The following is a 16644-nucleotide window of genomic DNA, read 5'->3' on the forward strand; positions in this document are numbered from 1 at the left end:
GAGCAGCTTACCGATCACTGCACCTGCACACAGCCATTCTGAAATTAGCCCATCCAACTACCTCATCCCCATATTGTTATTTATTTTGCTAATTTGCACCCCAGTATCTCTATTTGCACATCATCTTTTGCACATCTATCATTCCAGTGTTAATACGAAATTGTAACTATTTTGCACTATGGCCTATTTATTGCCTTACCTCCATAACTTACTACATTTGCACACACTGTATATATATTTTCTGTTGTATTTTTTACTTTATGTTTTGTTTACCCCATATGTAACTCTGTGTTGTTGTTTTTGTCGCACTGCTTTGCTTTATCTTGGCCAGGTCGCAGTTGTAAATGAGAACTTGTTCTCAACTGGCTTACCTGGTTAAATAAAGGTGAAATAAAAAAACAGCACACCATACAATATGAGGCTGTGTGTTAGGGGCTAAGCCTTAGATCAGCTAGTGCTAACATCTGGAGGATCAATAACACAGTATCAATGACACACAAATGCAGGCATGCACACAAGCGCGCACATATGCAAATGAGAACACACACACGTTTGTTTTACTATCCTTGTGGGGACCAACCCTAACTATTAACCTAACCCCAAACTTAAACCTAACCGCTAACCCTAATTGTAACAGTAACCCAAAACCTAAACACTAAGCCTAAAATAACCTTTTTCCTTGTGGGGACCAGCGAAATGTCCCCAGTTGTCCGAGTTTTTCTTGTTTTACTATCCTTGTGATGACTTCTGGTCCCCACAAGGATAGTTAAACCAAACACACACACACACACACACACACACACACACACACACACACACACACACACACAGGTTCTCACCAGGCAGCTCCAGTTTGATACATTTAGGGTTTGGTCCTCGACCCACAGGGCATTTGTAGACATCTCCAGTCCGTTTGGCTGGCTGGCCGGCCAGGGGAGAACCAATCAGCACCCTTTAAAGACAGAAACAGAGGAGAGAGGTTAGCAGGTTATTCCATACACCCACCCACCATAAAGTTGACAGGATTTGTGGACATTGTAAGCAACAACTGGAGATCACCTCGTGACCTGGGGTTGAGTTTTTGTTTTTTTCACTAACAAAACACTTTATAAGTAAAAGTATCTGAATAGTGCAGTGGAAAGTATACATTTGAACAGTTAGGCCTACTATGTTTACTCGTCATTACATTGTTTACATGTTCTGAGTGAGTAACCCATACTCTGCATTGCAATACAGCTTGTTAGCTGAGTGCAATAACAAACTCCAGAAGTGCTTGGTTCTCTCTCAGAAATCTTCTGGGTAGGATACGATGCTAAACTAAGCTAGTTATCTGCTAGCATTTAAACAGTCAGCTAATTAACATTCCACCCTCCTAATGGCCCCTGATCACCTAAAGAGGGAGCCAGCAGTGGGAACACACACACACACAGACACACACACACACACACACACACACAGCCATCTGAGAGAGAGAAAGCCGTCATCATCTCAGATCTCACAGCTACAGTTACATACTGCATAGACGTCTGTGCCTGATCCTCACTGACCTAGCACACTGACCTAGCACACTGACCTAGCACACTGACCTCGCACACTGACCTCGCACACTGACCTCGCACACTGACCTCGCACACTGACCTCGCACACTGACCTCGCACACTGACCTCGCACACTTTCAACAACCCTAGCTCTGAGTGAGAGGCGTCTAATGGTGCCATGCCATCTGTGAATGATCACTCACATCTACAGTAACCCAGGTTCATTTCACTCACCTCACATCTACATTAACCCAGGTTATGATCACTCACCTCACATCTACAGTAACCCAGGTTAAGATCACTCACATCTACAGTAACCCAGGTTAAGATCACTCACCTTACATTTACAGTAACCCAGTTTAAGATCACTCACCTCACATCTACAGTAACCCAGGTTAAGATCACTCACCTCACATCTACAGTAACCCAGGTTAAGATCACTCACCTCACATCTATAGTAACCCAGGTTAAGTAACGTAAGCATCTAGGCACAATCTCGCTCTCACTCTCTCTCTTTGACTTTAATGGAGGTTTCTGTGAATGATCAGTCCAACCAAGGCTATGCTCCAATATCAACACGTACTACTAGCATATGTCTTAGAATGAAGCTAGTGTCAGGCATGCATTCTATGGTATGGTATGTTAGTATGGATATTGGATCATATCTTCATCAATCTTATACAGCGGTACTGTATTTGTGTAATAGAAAGTAAATGGAACTATCAGGTCTTGCTTTACATGATCTCTGGGTGAAATTGCAAGCATAAAAATGCCTTAAAGTGGTACGTATGTGTGGATATTGGAACAAACACATAACTAGCCCTCGTCATTCTTATACAGTGGTATCTATCTGTGTACAAGTGAGAGTAACTGGAGCTATTAGGGCATTCTCTACTAGAACTCTGTAGGAAGAGAAAGCTGTGGGATCGTTCATCGTTCCTCATCACAGCTGCTCCTGCTGATTGAGAAGGACTGAATTACCGTAACTGGTCCCATATGAGGTTAATAAGCCCATTCCAGCTAAATGTATGGGGATAGTTAGCTAGTTAGAGGCTGCGTCCCAAATGGCACCCTATTCCCTATTTAGGTAGTAGTGTACTGTGTAGGGAATAGTGTGCCATTTGGACACATCCAGAGGCTCACACTGTAAGGGCATCCAGTGGAGAACTATAGGGTCCCGGCTGCCTCTCTCTCTGTCTGAGGGGATAGTGCCTTTCTCTAAAGGGAGGCAGACATAGTTTACTAGCATGTAAAAATGTGCTCCTTGACCAATTAAGAGAGGGATCATGGATGCTTGGTTTCACAGTGTCTTTACTGGTGGGATGAGTGGACACTCTGGTGGGTTGTGTTCACTTAACAGGCGGAGGGAGGGACTCTTTATTTGAGCCAGTGTCTAAGACCGCAGGCCTAACTGATACAGGAGCAGGGATGGAGGGAGGGACTCTATTTGAGCCAGTGTCTAAGACCGTAGGCCTAACTGATACAGGAGCAGGGATGGAGGGAGGGACTCTATTTGAGCCAGTGTCTAAGACCGTAGGCCTAACTGATACAGGAGCAGGGATGGAGGCAGGGAGTTGGTCTCCCCTTTGCTGCTATAACAGTCTCCACTCTTCTGGGAAGGCTTTCCACTAGATGTTGGAACATTGCTGCGGGGACTTGATTCCATTCAGCCACAAGAGCATTAGTGAGGTCGGCAATTAGGCCTGGCTCGCAGTCGGCGTTCCAATTCATCCCAAAGGTGTTCGATGGGGTCAAGGTCTGGGCACTGTGCAGGCCAGTCAAGTTCTTCCACACTGATCTCGACAAACCATTTCTGTATGGACCCCGCTTTGTGCACGGGGGCATTGTCATGCTGAAACAGGAAAGGAACTTCCCCAAACTGGAAGCACAGAATTGTCTAGAATGTCATTGTACGCTGTAGGGTTAAGACTTCTCTTCATTGGAACTACATTTACATTTTACATTTTTCTCATTTAGCAGACGCTCTTATCCAGAGCGACTTACAGTTAGTGAGTGCATACATTATTTTAATATATATTTTTTTTCATACTGGCCCCCCGTGGGAATCGAACCCACAACCCTGGCACTGCAAACGCCATGCTCTACCAACTGAGCTACATCCCTGCCGGCCATTCCCTCCCCTACCCTGGACGACGCTGGGCCAATTGTGCGCCGCCCTATGGGTCTCCCGGTCACGGCCGGCTACGACAGAGCCTGGATTCGAACCAGGATCTCTAGTGACACAGCTAGCACTGCAATGCAGTGCCTTAGACCACTGCGCCACTCGGGAGATGGGGGGGTGGCCTAGCCTGAACCATGATAGAGATATGGGGGGGTGGGGACTGACAACCTACCTGTGTTGCTAGGTGGGTGGGAAGGGGTGAAAAACATGGTTTCCGGGTGGGCTGGACAGAGACATGTTGGGCTGGGAGGAAAGGGATGGGGAGCTGGGGGTGATGTTGTGCTGGGTGTTGTGCTGGGTGGAATGGGATGGGGAGCTGGGGGGGATGTTGGGCTGGGGGGAATGGGATGGGGAGCTGGGGGGGGGGGGGGGTTGTTGGGCTGGGGGGAATGGAATGGGGAGCTGGGGGTGATGTTGGGCTGGGGGGAATGGGATGGTGAGCTCGGGGTGATGTTGGGCTGGGGGAATGGGATGGGGAGCTGGGGGTGATGTTGGGCTGGGTGAATGGAATGGGGAGCTGGGGAGAATGGGATAGGGAACTCGGGGGAATGGGATGGGGAGCTGGGGGTGTAGGAAAACCTATTTTTGTTTCTCTTTTCTTTACATACCAATTGTATTATTACAAAATCCTGTGTGATCAATATGATAATTTCTCTGTATGTAATTTCTATTATTTTTATAGATTTTTTTTTTTATAGAGTGACAGCCTACGGGTAATAAACTGTGTAAATTGACACCCACCCATCAAAAAAATACAAAAAATACAAAATAAATGTGGTTAAAAAAAATAGAAATGGTAAACTTTACAGGGAGGGACCCATAAGTCATGATATGATTGCAATCGGTATTGCAAGATACTGTATCTCAATGTTGAACTTGTTCAGCTAACAGGAAACCAAACTACTGTCAGGGTTGGGGTCAATTTCATTTAAATTACAGTCAATTCAAAGTAAACCAAATTCCAATTCCAATTCGACATTTTCCTCATTGAAATGCATTGAAGAGAATTGGAATTGGAATTTCAGTGTACTTCTTGAATTGACTGGAATTTAAATGGAATTGACCCCAACCCTGACTACCAGTAATGACTGATTTCAACCACAAGCAGGAGAGATACGTGTAAAAAGACAGTGGCCGGGAGTCACATGATGCTGCGAAGCAAGGTGGTTGTCTGAAAGGAGCCTCCCAATAAAACCCTCCCAATTTCTTCAAAGTTCGATAGAATAGTCAATTTAATATAATAGTTTTTGAGGGGAAAATTACTTTTAGTTGTTTTATCTAAGTTTTTCAACAATGTCTGCATTTAATTCAGCTTCAGCACGTACACATAGCAAGATCGCCAGCGCAGCGGCTAATAGGCCTAGCTCTGTTGCTAGCACTTCAGCAAGCATGACGTTGAAACGGCAGAACATGGAACCCAGCTCGTTGTCGGCCTTGCAATCATCCCTACAGAAGGCCATGGAAGAAATGGGTAGAGTCAGCACCATTCTTGAATCTCTTGAATCAGGTGTTTCTCAGGTCAAGCAATCTCAGATGGATATGCAAGAAGATGTATCGGTCATATTACAGAGGCTAGATGAGGCAGAGCGTCGGAAATCAACACTGGAGGATGACAACAACTGACTGATTAAGAAAGCAGAGAAGAACGACAAACTGTATGAGGATCTCCACAGAAGCGTGCAAGATGGAGCTAACCGAGCCAGGCGCCTCAATTTAAGACTTTTAGGGGTCAAGGAGGGTCTGGAGGATGCCAAGCCACGGGAATGTGTGAGACTAATTATTTCGGAGGCTTGTGATGGAAAACATTTATCATGCTTGAGTACTAGAAGCTTTTTCTTTAAGCCTAGTTGCTTAGACATTCATTCTGAGATTGTTGATATAACTAGATCATATGAGATGGAATTGTATGTGCATGGGTATGGGCCTGTTTCTAACTGTGTGTATGTGTACTGTGTGTGTGTACCATGCGAGAATCAGCCGCCTAGACCGATCATCATCCAATTTCTCAGGGATCTGGAGAGAGAGAGAGAGTGCTGGCCACTGCGAAGGGAATGTATACGGAGAAGAGAGAAGTGACTTGTTTTATTTTTATTTCACCTTTATTTAACCAGGTAAGCCAGTTGAGAACAAGTTCTCATTTACAACTGTGACCTGGCCAAGATAAAGCAAGCAGTGCGATAAAAACAACACAGAGTTACATATGGGGTAAACAAAAAATTAAGTCAAAAATACAACAGAAAATATATATACAGTGTGTGCAAATGTAGTAAGTTATGGAGGTAAGGCAATAAATAAATAGGCCATAGTGCAAAAATAGTTAACATTTCGTAATTAACACTGGAATGATAGATGTGCAAAAGATGATGTGCAAATAGAGATACTGGGGTGAAAATTAGCAAAATAAATAACAATATGGGGATGAGGTAGTTGGATGGGCTAATTTCAGAATGGCTGTGTACAGGTGCAGTGATCGGTAAGCTGCTCTGACAACTGACGCTTAAACTTAGTGAGGGAGATAAGAGTCTCCAGCTTCAGAGATTTTTGCAGTTCGTTCCAATCATTGGCAGCAGAGAACTAGAAGGAATGGCGGCCAAAGGAGGTGTTGGCTTTGGGGATGACCAGTGAGATATACCTGCTGGAGCGTAGACTACGGGTGGGTGTTGCTATGGTGACCAGTGAGCTAAGATAAGACAGGGATTTGCCTAGCAGTGATTTATAGATGACCTGGAGCCAGTGGGTTTGGCGACGAATATGTAGTGAGGGCCAGCCAACAAGAGCGTACAGGTCAAAATGGTGGGTAGTATATGGGGCTTTGGTGACAAAACGGATGGCACTGTGATAGACTACATCCAATTTGCTGAGTAGAGTGTTGGAGGCTATTTTGTAAATGACGTCGCCGAAGTCAAGGATCGGTAGGATAGTCAGTTTTACGAGGGCATGTTTGGCAGCATGAGTGAAGGAGACTTTGTTGCGAAATAGGAAGCCGATTCTAGATCTAACTTTTGATTGGAGATGCTTAATGTGAGTCTGGAAGGAGAGTTTACAGTCTAACCAGACACCTAGGTATTTGTAGTTGTCCACATACTCTAGGTCAGACCCGCCGAGAGTAGTGATTCTAGTCGGGTGGGCGGGTGCAAGCAGCGGTTGAAGAGCATGCATTTAGTTTTACTAGCGTTTAAGAGCAGTTAGAGGCTACGGAAGGAGTGTTGTATGGCATTGAAGCTCCTTTGGAGGTTTGTTAACACAGTGTCCAATGAAGGGCCAGATGTATACAAAATGGTGTCGTCCGCATAGAGGTGGATCCGAGCGTCACCAGCAGCAAGAGCAACATCATTGATATACACAGGTAATAGAGTCGGCCCGAGAATTGAACCCTGTGGCACCCCCATAGAGACGGCCAGAGGTCCAGACAACAGGCCCTCCGATTTGACACATTGAACTCTATCTGAGAAGTAGTTGGTGAACCAGGCGAGGCAGTCATTAGAGAAACCAAGGCTATTTAGTCTGCCAATAAGAAGGGGGGGCATGGGCAAGTTGCAGCGGAGGGTGCAGAGCTGGTGGCCGGGGTAGTGGTAGCCAGGTGGAAAGCATGGCCAGCCGTAGCATAATGCTTGTTGAAATTCTCTATTATTGTAGATTTATCGGTGGTGACAGTGTTTCCTAGCCTCAGTGCAGTGGGCAGTTGGGAGGAGGTGCTCTTATTTTCCATGGACTTTACAGTGTCCCAAAACTTTTTGGAGTTAGTGCTACAGGATGCACATTTCTGCTTGAAAAAGCTAGCTTTTGCTTTCCTAACTGATTGTGTATATTGGTTCCTGACTTCCCTGAAAAGTTGCATATCGCGGGGGCTGTTTGATGCTAAATGTAGTACGCCACAGGATGTTTTTGTGCTGGTCAAGGGCAGTCAAGTCTGATGAGAACCAGGGGCTATATCTGTTCTTAGTTCTGAATTTTTTTAATGGGGCATGCTTATTTAAGATTGAGAGGAAAGCACTTTTAAAGAACAACCAGGCATCCTTTACTGACGGAATGAGGTCAATATCCATCCAGGATACCCGGGCCAGGACAATTAGAAAGGCCTGCTCGCTAAAGTGTTTTAGGGAGCGTTTGACAGTGATGAGGGGTGGTCGTTTGACCGCGGAACCAATTACGGACGCAGGCAATAAGGCAGTGATCGCTGAGATCCTGGTTGAAGACAGCAGATGTGTCTTACTTGGAAGGGCTGCAAGCCATCATTCTTTCCTGATATGACCAAGGAGCTGGAGGATAAAAGGCTTTTTACCGCAACAAGGAAGAGGCCGTATGAGTTGGATGTATGTTTCACACTCGCCTACCCAGCTGTGCTACGCTTTACATGGAAGGGGGAAAGACAGAGCTTCGATGACTATCGCAAGGTGATGGAATTCCTCAAGAAAAGCTCAGAGGACCAGAAATAAGGGCATGGATGGCAGAGCTATATTGGCCAGTGAGTTCTACAATGGACAGTGTTTATGTGGCACACTATCGCACAGACACTGTGAAATGACAATTCGGCAAACTAATAGCTACAGTATTTAGCTATTTGGCTATTTCCGACTGCATAGCTACAACGCTTTTTTTGTCACTGGAGGTTTAGCCGGTTGGCTACCCAGTGACTGTATTCAAGTTGTCTGGTCAAAACTACCCTCAAGCAAAGATGTCGGTAAATTAAGTAGATGGAACTAACAACCTTTACATTATTTTAATTGATCTGATTTTACAGTTGAAGTCGGAAGTTTACATACACCTTAGATTTCATTTTACTGTGGATATAGATACTTTTGTACCTGTTTCCTCCAGCATCTTCACAAGGTCCTTTACTGTTGTTCTGGGATTGATTTGAACTTTTCGCACCAAAGTACGTTAATCTCTAGGAGACAGAACGCGTCTCCTTCCTGAGCGGTATGATGGCTGCGTGGTCCCATGGTGTTTATACTTGCGTACTACTGTTTGTACAGATGAACGTGGTACCTTCAGGCGTTTGGAAATTGCTCCCAAGGATGAACCAGACTTGTCGATGTCTACAACTTGTTTTCTGAGGTCTTGGCTGATTTCTTTTGATTTTCCCATGATGTCAAGCAAAGAGGCACTGAGTTTGAAGGTAGGCCTTGAAATACATCCACAGGTACACCTCCAATTGACTCAAATGATGTCAATTAGCCTATCAGAAGCTTCTAAAGCCATGACATCATTTTCTGGAATTTTCCAAGCTGTTTAAAGGCACAGTCAACTTAGTGCATGTAAACTTCTGACCCACTGGAATTGTGATACAGTGAATTATAAGTGAAATAATCTGTCTGTAAACAATTGTTGGAAGAATTACTTGTGTCATGCACAAAGTAGATGTCCTAACCGACTTGCCAAAACTATAGTTTGTTAACAAGAAATTTGTGGAGTGGTTGAAAAACAAGTTTTAATGACTCCAACCTAAGTGTATGTAAACTTCCGACTTCAACTGTATATGGGTTCATAGAAAATATTGTTTTCCCCCTTTCCTTTAATTCAGTTTAGTTTCTTTTTCTTCCCTATTCTTGTTACTTATTGCCATTTGGTGGGTGAATACAAGTATTGTTAGCTATGTTAGCTATATGCTATGTTAGCTATATGCTATGTTAGCTATATGCTATGGTTAAATAAGTGGACGAAAAGGGGTGCACGCATTCAAATTTATTTTTTACTAAGGTGTCCTGTATATTTTCAAGTAGACGGCTAAATTGGGTGGGGGGGGAGCCTTGGGTGACCGCTTGTAAGTGTCTCGCGGACCGAGTGAGGGAGGGCTTTTCTCTTCAAGTAGAAAAACAGGGGGAGAGGGGTGGGGTGGTTGTTACTGTTTTGTGTTTTGTATTGTGTCGTTAGGTTTTTGGCTCGTGCAAGTGTTTTTAGCGCGACCAAGGTTGAGGTTGTAATATCTGATAGCATGACAGCACCGAAAATGATTGACTTTCTATATAATTCTAACACCCAATATGCAAGGTTTGATAAATGTCTAAAACATATACAAATATAATTTCATGGAATATCAACGGTTCACAGAATCCTATTAAGAGGAAGAAATGTTTATGTTATCTCAAATCCCAACAATCTGATATAGCTTTTATCCAAGAAACTCATTTGGTTGATTCAGAGGCTGCTAAATTGAAAAGGGATTGGGTTGGGCAGGTATTTCATAGCTCATTTTCAAGCAAAAAACATGGTGTTGCAATTTTAGTACATAAAAAGTTGCAGTTTGTCATGTTTTTTGTTTGTTTTTTAGGGGGTAGATCAGCTTTAATATTGCAGATAGATTGTAACTTCCATCAATGTAATTGTCTGCATCACTTCCAATCCCCCATATGTTTTTTTCTCTCACAAATATATATATATATATATATATATGTATACACATACATATACACATACAGTGAGGGAAAAAAGTATTTGATCCCCTGCTGATTTTGTACATTTGCCAACTGACAAAGAAATGATCAGTCTATAATTTTAATGGTAGGTTTATTTGAACAGTGAGAGACAGAATAACAACAAAAAAATCCAGAAAAACACATGTCAAACATGTTATAAATTGATTTGCATTTTAATGAGGGAAATAAGTATTTTACCCCCTCTCAATCAGAAAGATTCCTGGCTCCCAGGTGTCTTTTATACAGGTAACGAGCTGAGATTAGAAGCACACTCTTAAAGGGAGTGCTCCTAATCTCAGCTTGTTACCTGTATAAAAGACACCTGTCCACAGAAGCAATCAATCAATCAGATTCCAAACTCTCCACCATGGCCAAGACCAAAGAGCTCTCCAAGGATGTCAGGGACAAGATTGTAGACCTACACAAGGCTGGAATGGGCTACAAGACTATCGCCAAGCAGCTTGGTGAGAAGGTGACAACAGTTGGTGCGATTATTCGCAAATGGAAGAAACACATAATAACTGTCAGTCTCCCTCGGCCTGGGGCTCCATGCAAGATCTCACCTCGTGGAGTTGCAATGATCATGAGAACGGTGAGGAATCAGCCCAGAACTACACGGGAGGATCTTGTCAATGATCTCAAGGCAGCTGGGACCATAGTCACCAAGAAAACAATTGGTTACACACTACGCCGTGAAGGACTGAAATCCTGCAGCGCCCGCAAGGTCCCCCTGCTCAAGAAAGCACATATACAGGGCCGTCTGAAGTTTGCCAATGAACATCTGAATGATTCAGAGGAGAACAGGTTGAAAGTGTTGTGGTCAGATGAGACCAAAATGGAGCTCTTTGGCATCAACTCAACTCGCCGTGTTTGGAGGAGGAGGAATGCTGCCTATGACCCCAAGAACACCATCCCCACCGTCAAACATGGAGGTGGAAACATTATGGTTTGGGGGTGTTTTTCTGCTAAGGGGACAGGACAACTTCACCGCATCAAAGGGACGATGGACGGGGCCATGTACCGTCAAATCTTGGGTGAGAACCTCCTTCCCTCAGCCAGGGCATTGAAAATGGGTCGTGGATGGGTATTCCAGCATGACAATGACCCAAAACACACGGCCAAGGCAACAAAGGAGTGGCTCAAGAAGAAGCACATTAAGGTCCTGGAGTGGCCTAGCCAGTCTCCAGACTTTAATCCCATTGAAAATATGTGGAGGGAGTTGAAGGTTCGAGTTGCCAAACGTCAGCCTCGAAACCTTAATGACTTGGAGAAGATCTGCAAAGAGGAGTGGGACAATATCCCTCCTGAGATGTGTGCAAACCTGGTGGCCAACTACAATAAACGTTTGACCTCTGTGATTGCCAACAAGGGTTTTGCCACCAAGTACTAAGTCATGTTTTGCAGAGGGGTCAAATACTTATTTCCCTTATTAAAACGCAAATCAATTTATAACATTTTTGACATGCGTTTTTCTGGATTTTTTTGTTGTTATTCTGTCTCTCACTGTTCAAATAAACCTACCATTAAAATTATAGACTGATCATGTCTTTGTCAGTGGGCAAACGTACAAAATCAGCAGGGGATCAAATACTTTTTTCCCTCACTGTACATACATATATATACATATCCTTTTTTAAAATATATTTCCCTTTATTACTTTCCAACCCCACCACCCCTTCCCCAATTGGAGTAAACTATTTTGTCATGTTAAAGCATCATAAGGATGAGGAAGGAAGAATGATTTGTGTTGAGGTTCTGGTAAATGGTAATAAGGTTAATATTTGTAATATTTATGCACCAAACAAGGAGGATCCTGGGTTTTTCCATAAGGTTAATAAGGTCATGGGGGAAATCATTGGTGGCAATACAGTGGTGGCGGGAGACTTTAACCAGGTTCAAGATGGTATCCTTGATAAAACTACTTATTCTAAAACTGTACCAAGGGACAGAGCAGGGATACACCTATTAATGAGGGATCTGGGTCTGGTAGATATATGGAGACTTGTCAATCCTAGAGAGAAGTAATATACATTTCATTCACATAACCATAAATCTCATTCCAGGATAGATTACTTCCTAATTTCCAAGAGTATGACTAAAGAGGTGATAGATTGTAAAATAGGGGTTACTGCTTTGACTGACCACGCAACAGTGGAATTATGTATAGCAGTTGAGGCTGATATGGCTAAGAAAAGCATTAGAGGGAGGATGAAGACGTCCTTATTCCAAGACGAACATTTAATCTTCCATCAATGAAGACCTTGTCATGCCCTGATCGAGAGAACTCTTGTTGGTTGGGTCAGGGTGTGAGTTTTCTGTTGAGATCTATGTTAGTGTATTTCTATGTTGTAGATCTAGGTTGATCTTTCTATGTTTGGCCGGGTGTGATTCCCAATCAGAGGCACCTGTCACTCGTTGTCTCTGATTGGGGATCATACTTAAGTAGCCTGGTTGCCTACCTTAGTTGTGGGATCTTGTTTGTGTTCCTGTTAGGCTTGTTGTGAGTATAGCCCATAGGACGTCATGTTTGTTGTTTTGTCTATCAGTTCTAAATAATATGTACGCATACCACGCTGCACCTTGGTCTGACCCGTCTCTCAACGATCGTGACAGACCTCAAGTGTTTTTTTCAAACAAACATTGGTTCCACTGATAAATTTAGTATGTTGTGGGAGGCCTCTAAAGCTTTTGTTAGGGGTAAAATAATAGCACACACCAGTAGAAAGAAAAGGGAAGATAGAGAGAGTTGAAAAACTAGGGTCTCAAATTAAAGAGTTGGAAAAAGAGTTTTCCAATAAAAATACTGAGTCACTGTTGAAACAAGTCTGTGATCTGAAGTTTCAATTACATGAGATCTGTAACAAAAAGGCTGAACACGCAATGTTTCGGCTGAGGACAAACTTTTATGAAAGTGGTGATAAAACAGGTAAATTATTGGCTAGACAATTGAAACAAAAAGATGCCTGTTTTGTAATACCAGCTATCAAAAATGGTACTATCATAATGGGCGGCAGGTAGCTTAGTGGTTAAGAGCGTTGTGCCAGTAACCAAAAGGTCGCTGGTTCTAATCCCCGAGCCGACTAGGTGAAAAATCTGCCGATGTGCCCTTGAGCAAGGCACTTAACCCTAATTGCTCCTGTAAGTTGCTCTGGATAAGAGTGTCTGCTAAATGACTAAAAATGTAAAATATATATATTAAACACAGGAGCAGCTACTCGACACCTTTAATAAGGCACTAATTTCATTAATTATCAAGAAGGATAGAGACCCCACTGACCATGGGAGTTTTCACCCTATCAGTTTAATCAGAGTTGATTTTAAGGTGCTCTCCAAAGTACTAGCCATGAGGCTGGAGAAGGTTCTACCTCATATTATTCACAAAGATCAGGTGGGATTTGTAAAAAGTAGAACCTCCACAGACTATCTTAGATGTTTGCTTCAGCCATTTCCCTAGATGCGGAGAAGGCATTGGATAGGGTGGAGTGGGGCTTTTTGACATATACCCTTGAAAAGTTTGGCTTTGGCCCTGGATTTATCAAGTGGGTTAAGGTATTATACTCCAATCCAAGAGCAGTAGTCCTCACAAATGGTATGATCTCTGGGGCCCCGTGTAGCTCAGTTGGTAGAGCATGGCGCTTGCAACGCCAGGGTTGTGGGTTCGATTCCCACGGGGGGCCAGTATGAAAAAATTTATGCACTCACTAACTGTAAGTCGCTCTGGATAAGAGTGTTTGCTAAATGACTTAAAAATCTCTTCCTTTTTTAATTTGTAGAGGGGAACCCAGCAGGGCAGTCCTCTCACCTCTCCTTTTTACAATTTTTGGAGCCCTTGGCAGCAGCAATCAGAGCTGATTCAGGAATCAAAGGAGTGATGGGAGGTGCCAGAGATCATAAACTGTTTTTATATGCTGACGACATATTGTTACTTAGTAGGGAACCGGCCACATCAATCCCTTTGGTTTTGAACACAATTTACATGTTCTCACAGATATCTGGTTATAAGATTAATTGGCAGAAGTCAGAGGCTATGCCTGTATCCAAATTATGTCCTCCTGTTGCAATTACTTCATTTCAGTTCAAATGGGTGCCATCAGGGATGAAATAGCTGGGTATAAGACTGAGCAACGAACTACAGAATATTATGCAAATTAATATGATGCCACTACTACAAAAAAATAAAGAATAATCTTGATAAATGGAGGTTGCTTAACCTCTACGGGATCGGTGTCCCGTATACGGGACGGTTGAGCTAACGTGCGCTAATGTGATTAGCATGACTGTTGTAAGTAACAGCAAACTTTCCTGGACATAGACATGTCTTATATGGGCAGAAAGCTTAAATTCTTGTTAATCTAACTGCACTGTCCAATTTACAGTAGCTATTACAGTGAAGTAATACCATGCTATTGTTTGAGGATAGTGCACAACAACAAAAAACTTAGCACGGCAAATGGTTTGATATATTTACCTCTGAAAATAATGTACTTACATTCAGTAATCTTGCTCTGATTTGTCATCCTAAGGGTCCCAGAGATAAAATGTAGCATAGTTTTGTTTGATAAAATCCATTTTTATATTCAAATGTAGGAACTACGTTCTACAGTTTGAACCCCTGCTGTCTCTAGCTCCACACCCACCCCGCCCGGCCATCTAGATGTGTGAAAGTTAGTGTATAAGCTAATGATCCATCATGTATGACATTTTGTATTACCATATCATTTTTGTATGTTCTCTATAGTTATGTACTTGAAAATGTATCAATTGACCAATTCAGCACATGTGGGCAGACTTGATACAAAATAGTATAGTATTGCAATGCTTCACTGGATCAATCTGAAACTTTGCACACACACTGCGCCTAAACTGCAATATTATATTGTGGCCGTTCTCTTGCATTTCAAAGATGATAAAAAATGAAATTAAAATAAAATGCATGTTTTTTTGTTTGTGTTATCTTTTACCAGATCTAATGTGTTATATTCTCCTACGATAATTTCACATTTCCACAAACTTCAAAGTGTTTCCTTTAAAATGTTATCAAGAATATGCATATCCTTACTTCAGGTCCTGAGCTACAGGCAGTTAGAGGTTAATCTTACTTTATGGGGCAAAATAAATACTGTTAAAATGGTTGTGGCACCACAGTTTAATGATGTGTCCATGATGCTCCCTGTGACCAATTCTCCCTTCCTATTTAAGCAGTACAATCAAATTATTAAGGATTATCTTTGGGATGGGAAAAAACCCAGAATAAATGTGAACAAGTTATATGCTCCAAGGGATAAAGGAGGACTAGCATTACCCAATGTAGAACTATACAACATATAATTTGAAGTAGCCAAATTGGCCAGACACTGGGGCAATTATGATTCCAATTTGGGATGGACTCAGATTGAGAGGTCTATCACAGCCTCGTTTAAGCCTATTGAGGCCTTATCACAAAGAATGACTCAATCCTACAACATTCCCGAGAGGTATGGGTTAAGATTCATAGATGCTTGGAATTTTCCAGTATAAACAAAAATATTCTTCCACATGGCACAACCCATCAGTTTACATTGGAAAACATTCATTTATCTGGGAGGTATGGCTTAGACAAGGCCTGCATGCACTAGGGGATCTATATGAGAAAGGAGTGCTTATGTCCTATCAGGTCCTGAAGGAGAAATGTAATTTGCCAGATAAGGGAGATTTCTGGAAATAATAACAACTAAGGAGCTGCATGGGGTCTCCTATGAGTATTAACCTCTAGAGTGATGAAAACTTGTTAGAACAATATGTCATGTTACCAGGAATATCACACTCTGTTTCAGTGTTTTATAAAATAGTCTCATATGCACAAAATGGAAATTGTGAGAATTTAAGGTTGATTTGGCAGAGGGATCTTAATTGTGACATTGAGGAGAATGTATGGAAAATGGTTCCAATGTAGGCTGGTGTACCAGGGATACAAGGGGTAAATGTACACATACGATTGTTCATAGATACTACTGGACCCCAGTTAGATTCCATAAAATGGGTTTATTGCAAAATAATTTATGCTGGAAATGCAAGGGGGAAGTAGGTACCTTTTTGCATGCTATATGGGAATGTCCCATGGTGCTCCCTTTTTGGAAGGAGGTTCTTAAAAAGCTTGATGAATGGGTGGGGCAGCCTATCCCAGAGTCCCCACAGCTGTGCTTATTAGGGGATATATCTATTTTACCACCAGGTGTTAGCAAAGAAGAGTGTGGTCTTGCCTCAGTGGGGTTTCTTACTGCGGCTAGACTCATACTATGTAACTGGAAGAGTGCAGATAGTCCGAAATCAACAGATTGGCTCAAAGTCATGGTGGAGACCGCATCTTATGAATCAATGATAACAAAATGACAGGAGAGGAAAGGGAGATTTAGTATGATATGGGAACACTTTTTGAATTATATAAGGGACCAGACGTGCGGGTGAGAAGCTAGGGTAAAAGTTTGAACAAATGTATGTATAATGGGTGTTGTCAAACACAGGTGAGTAT

General features: G+C 42.6%; 1 protein-coding gene across 1 annotated transcript in view; it reads right to left on the reverse strand.

The window, feature by feature from the left end:
* Positions 1 to 16644, reverse strand: part of LOC311136029 (integrin alpha-1-like) — an 88188-nt gene that overhangs the window by 44573 nt on the left and 26971 nt on the right. Inside the window, 1 exon segment of the mRNA XM_084170092.1 lies at positions 840 to 952. Coding sequence (XP_084026218.1) covers positions 840 to 952 — 113 coding nt within the window.

The sequence above is a fragment of the Coregonus lavaretus genome (genome assembly GCF_964263955.1).
Source record: "Coregonus lavaretus genome assembly, chromosome: 10".
In the NCBI taxonomy this organism is placed as follows: domain Eukaryota; kingdom Metazoa; phylum Chordata; class Actinopteri; order Salmoniformes; family Salmonidae; genus Coregonus; species Coregonus lavaretus.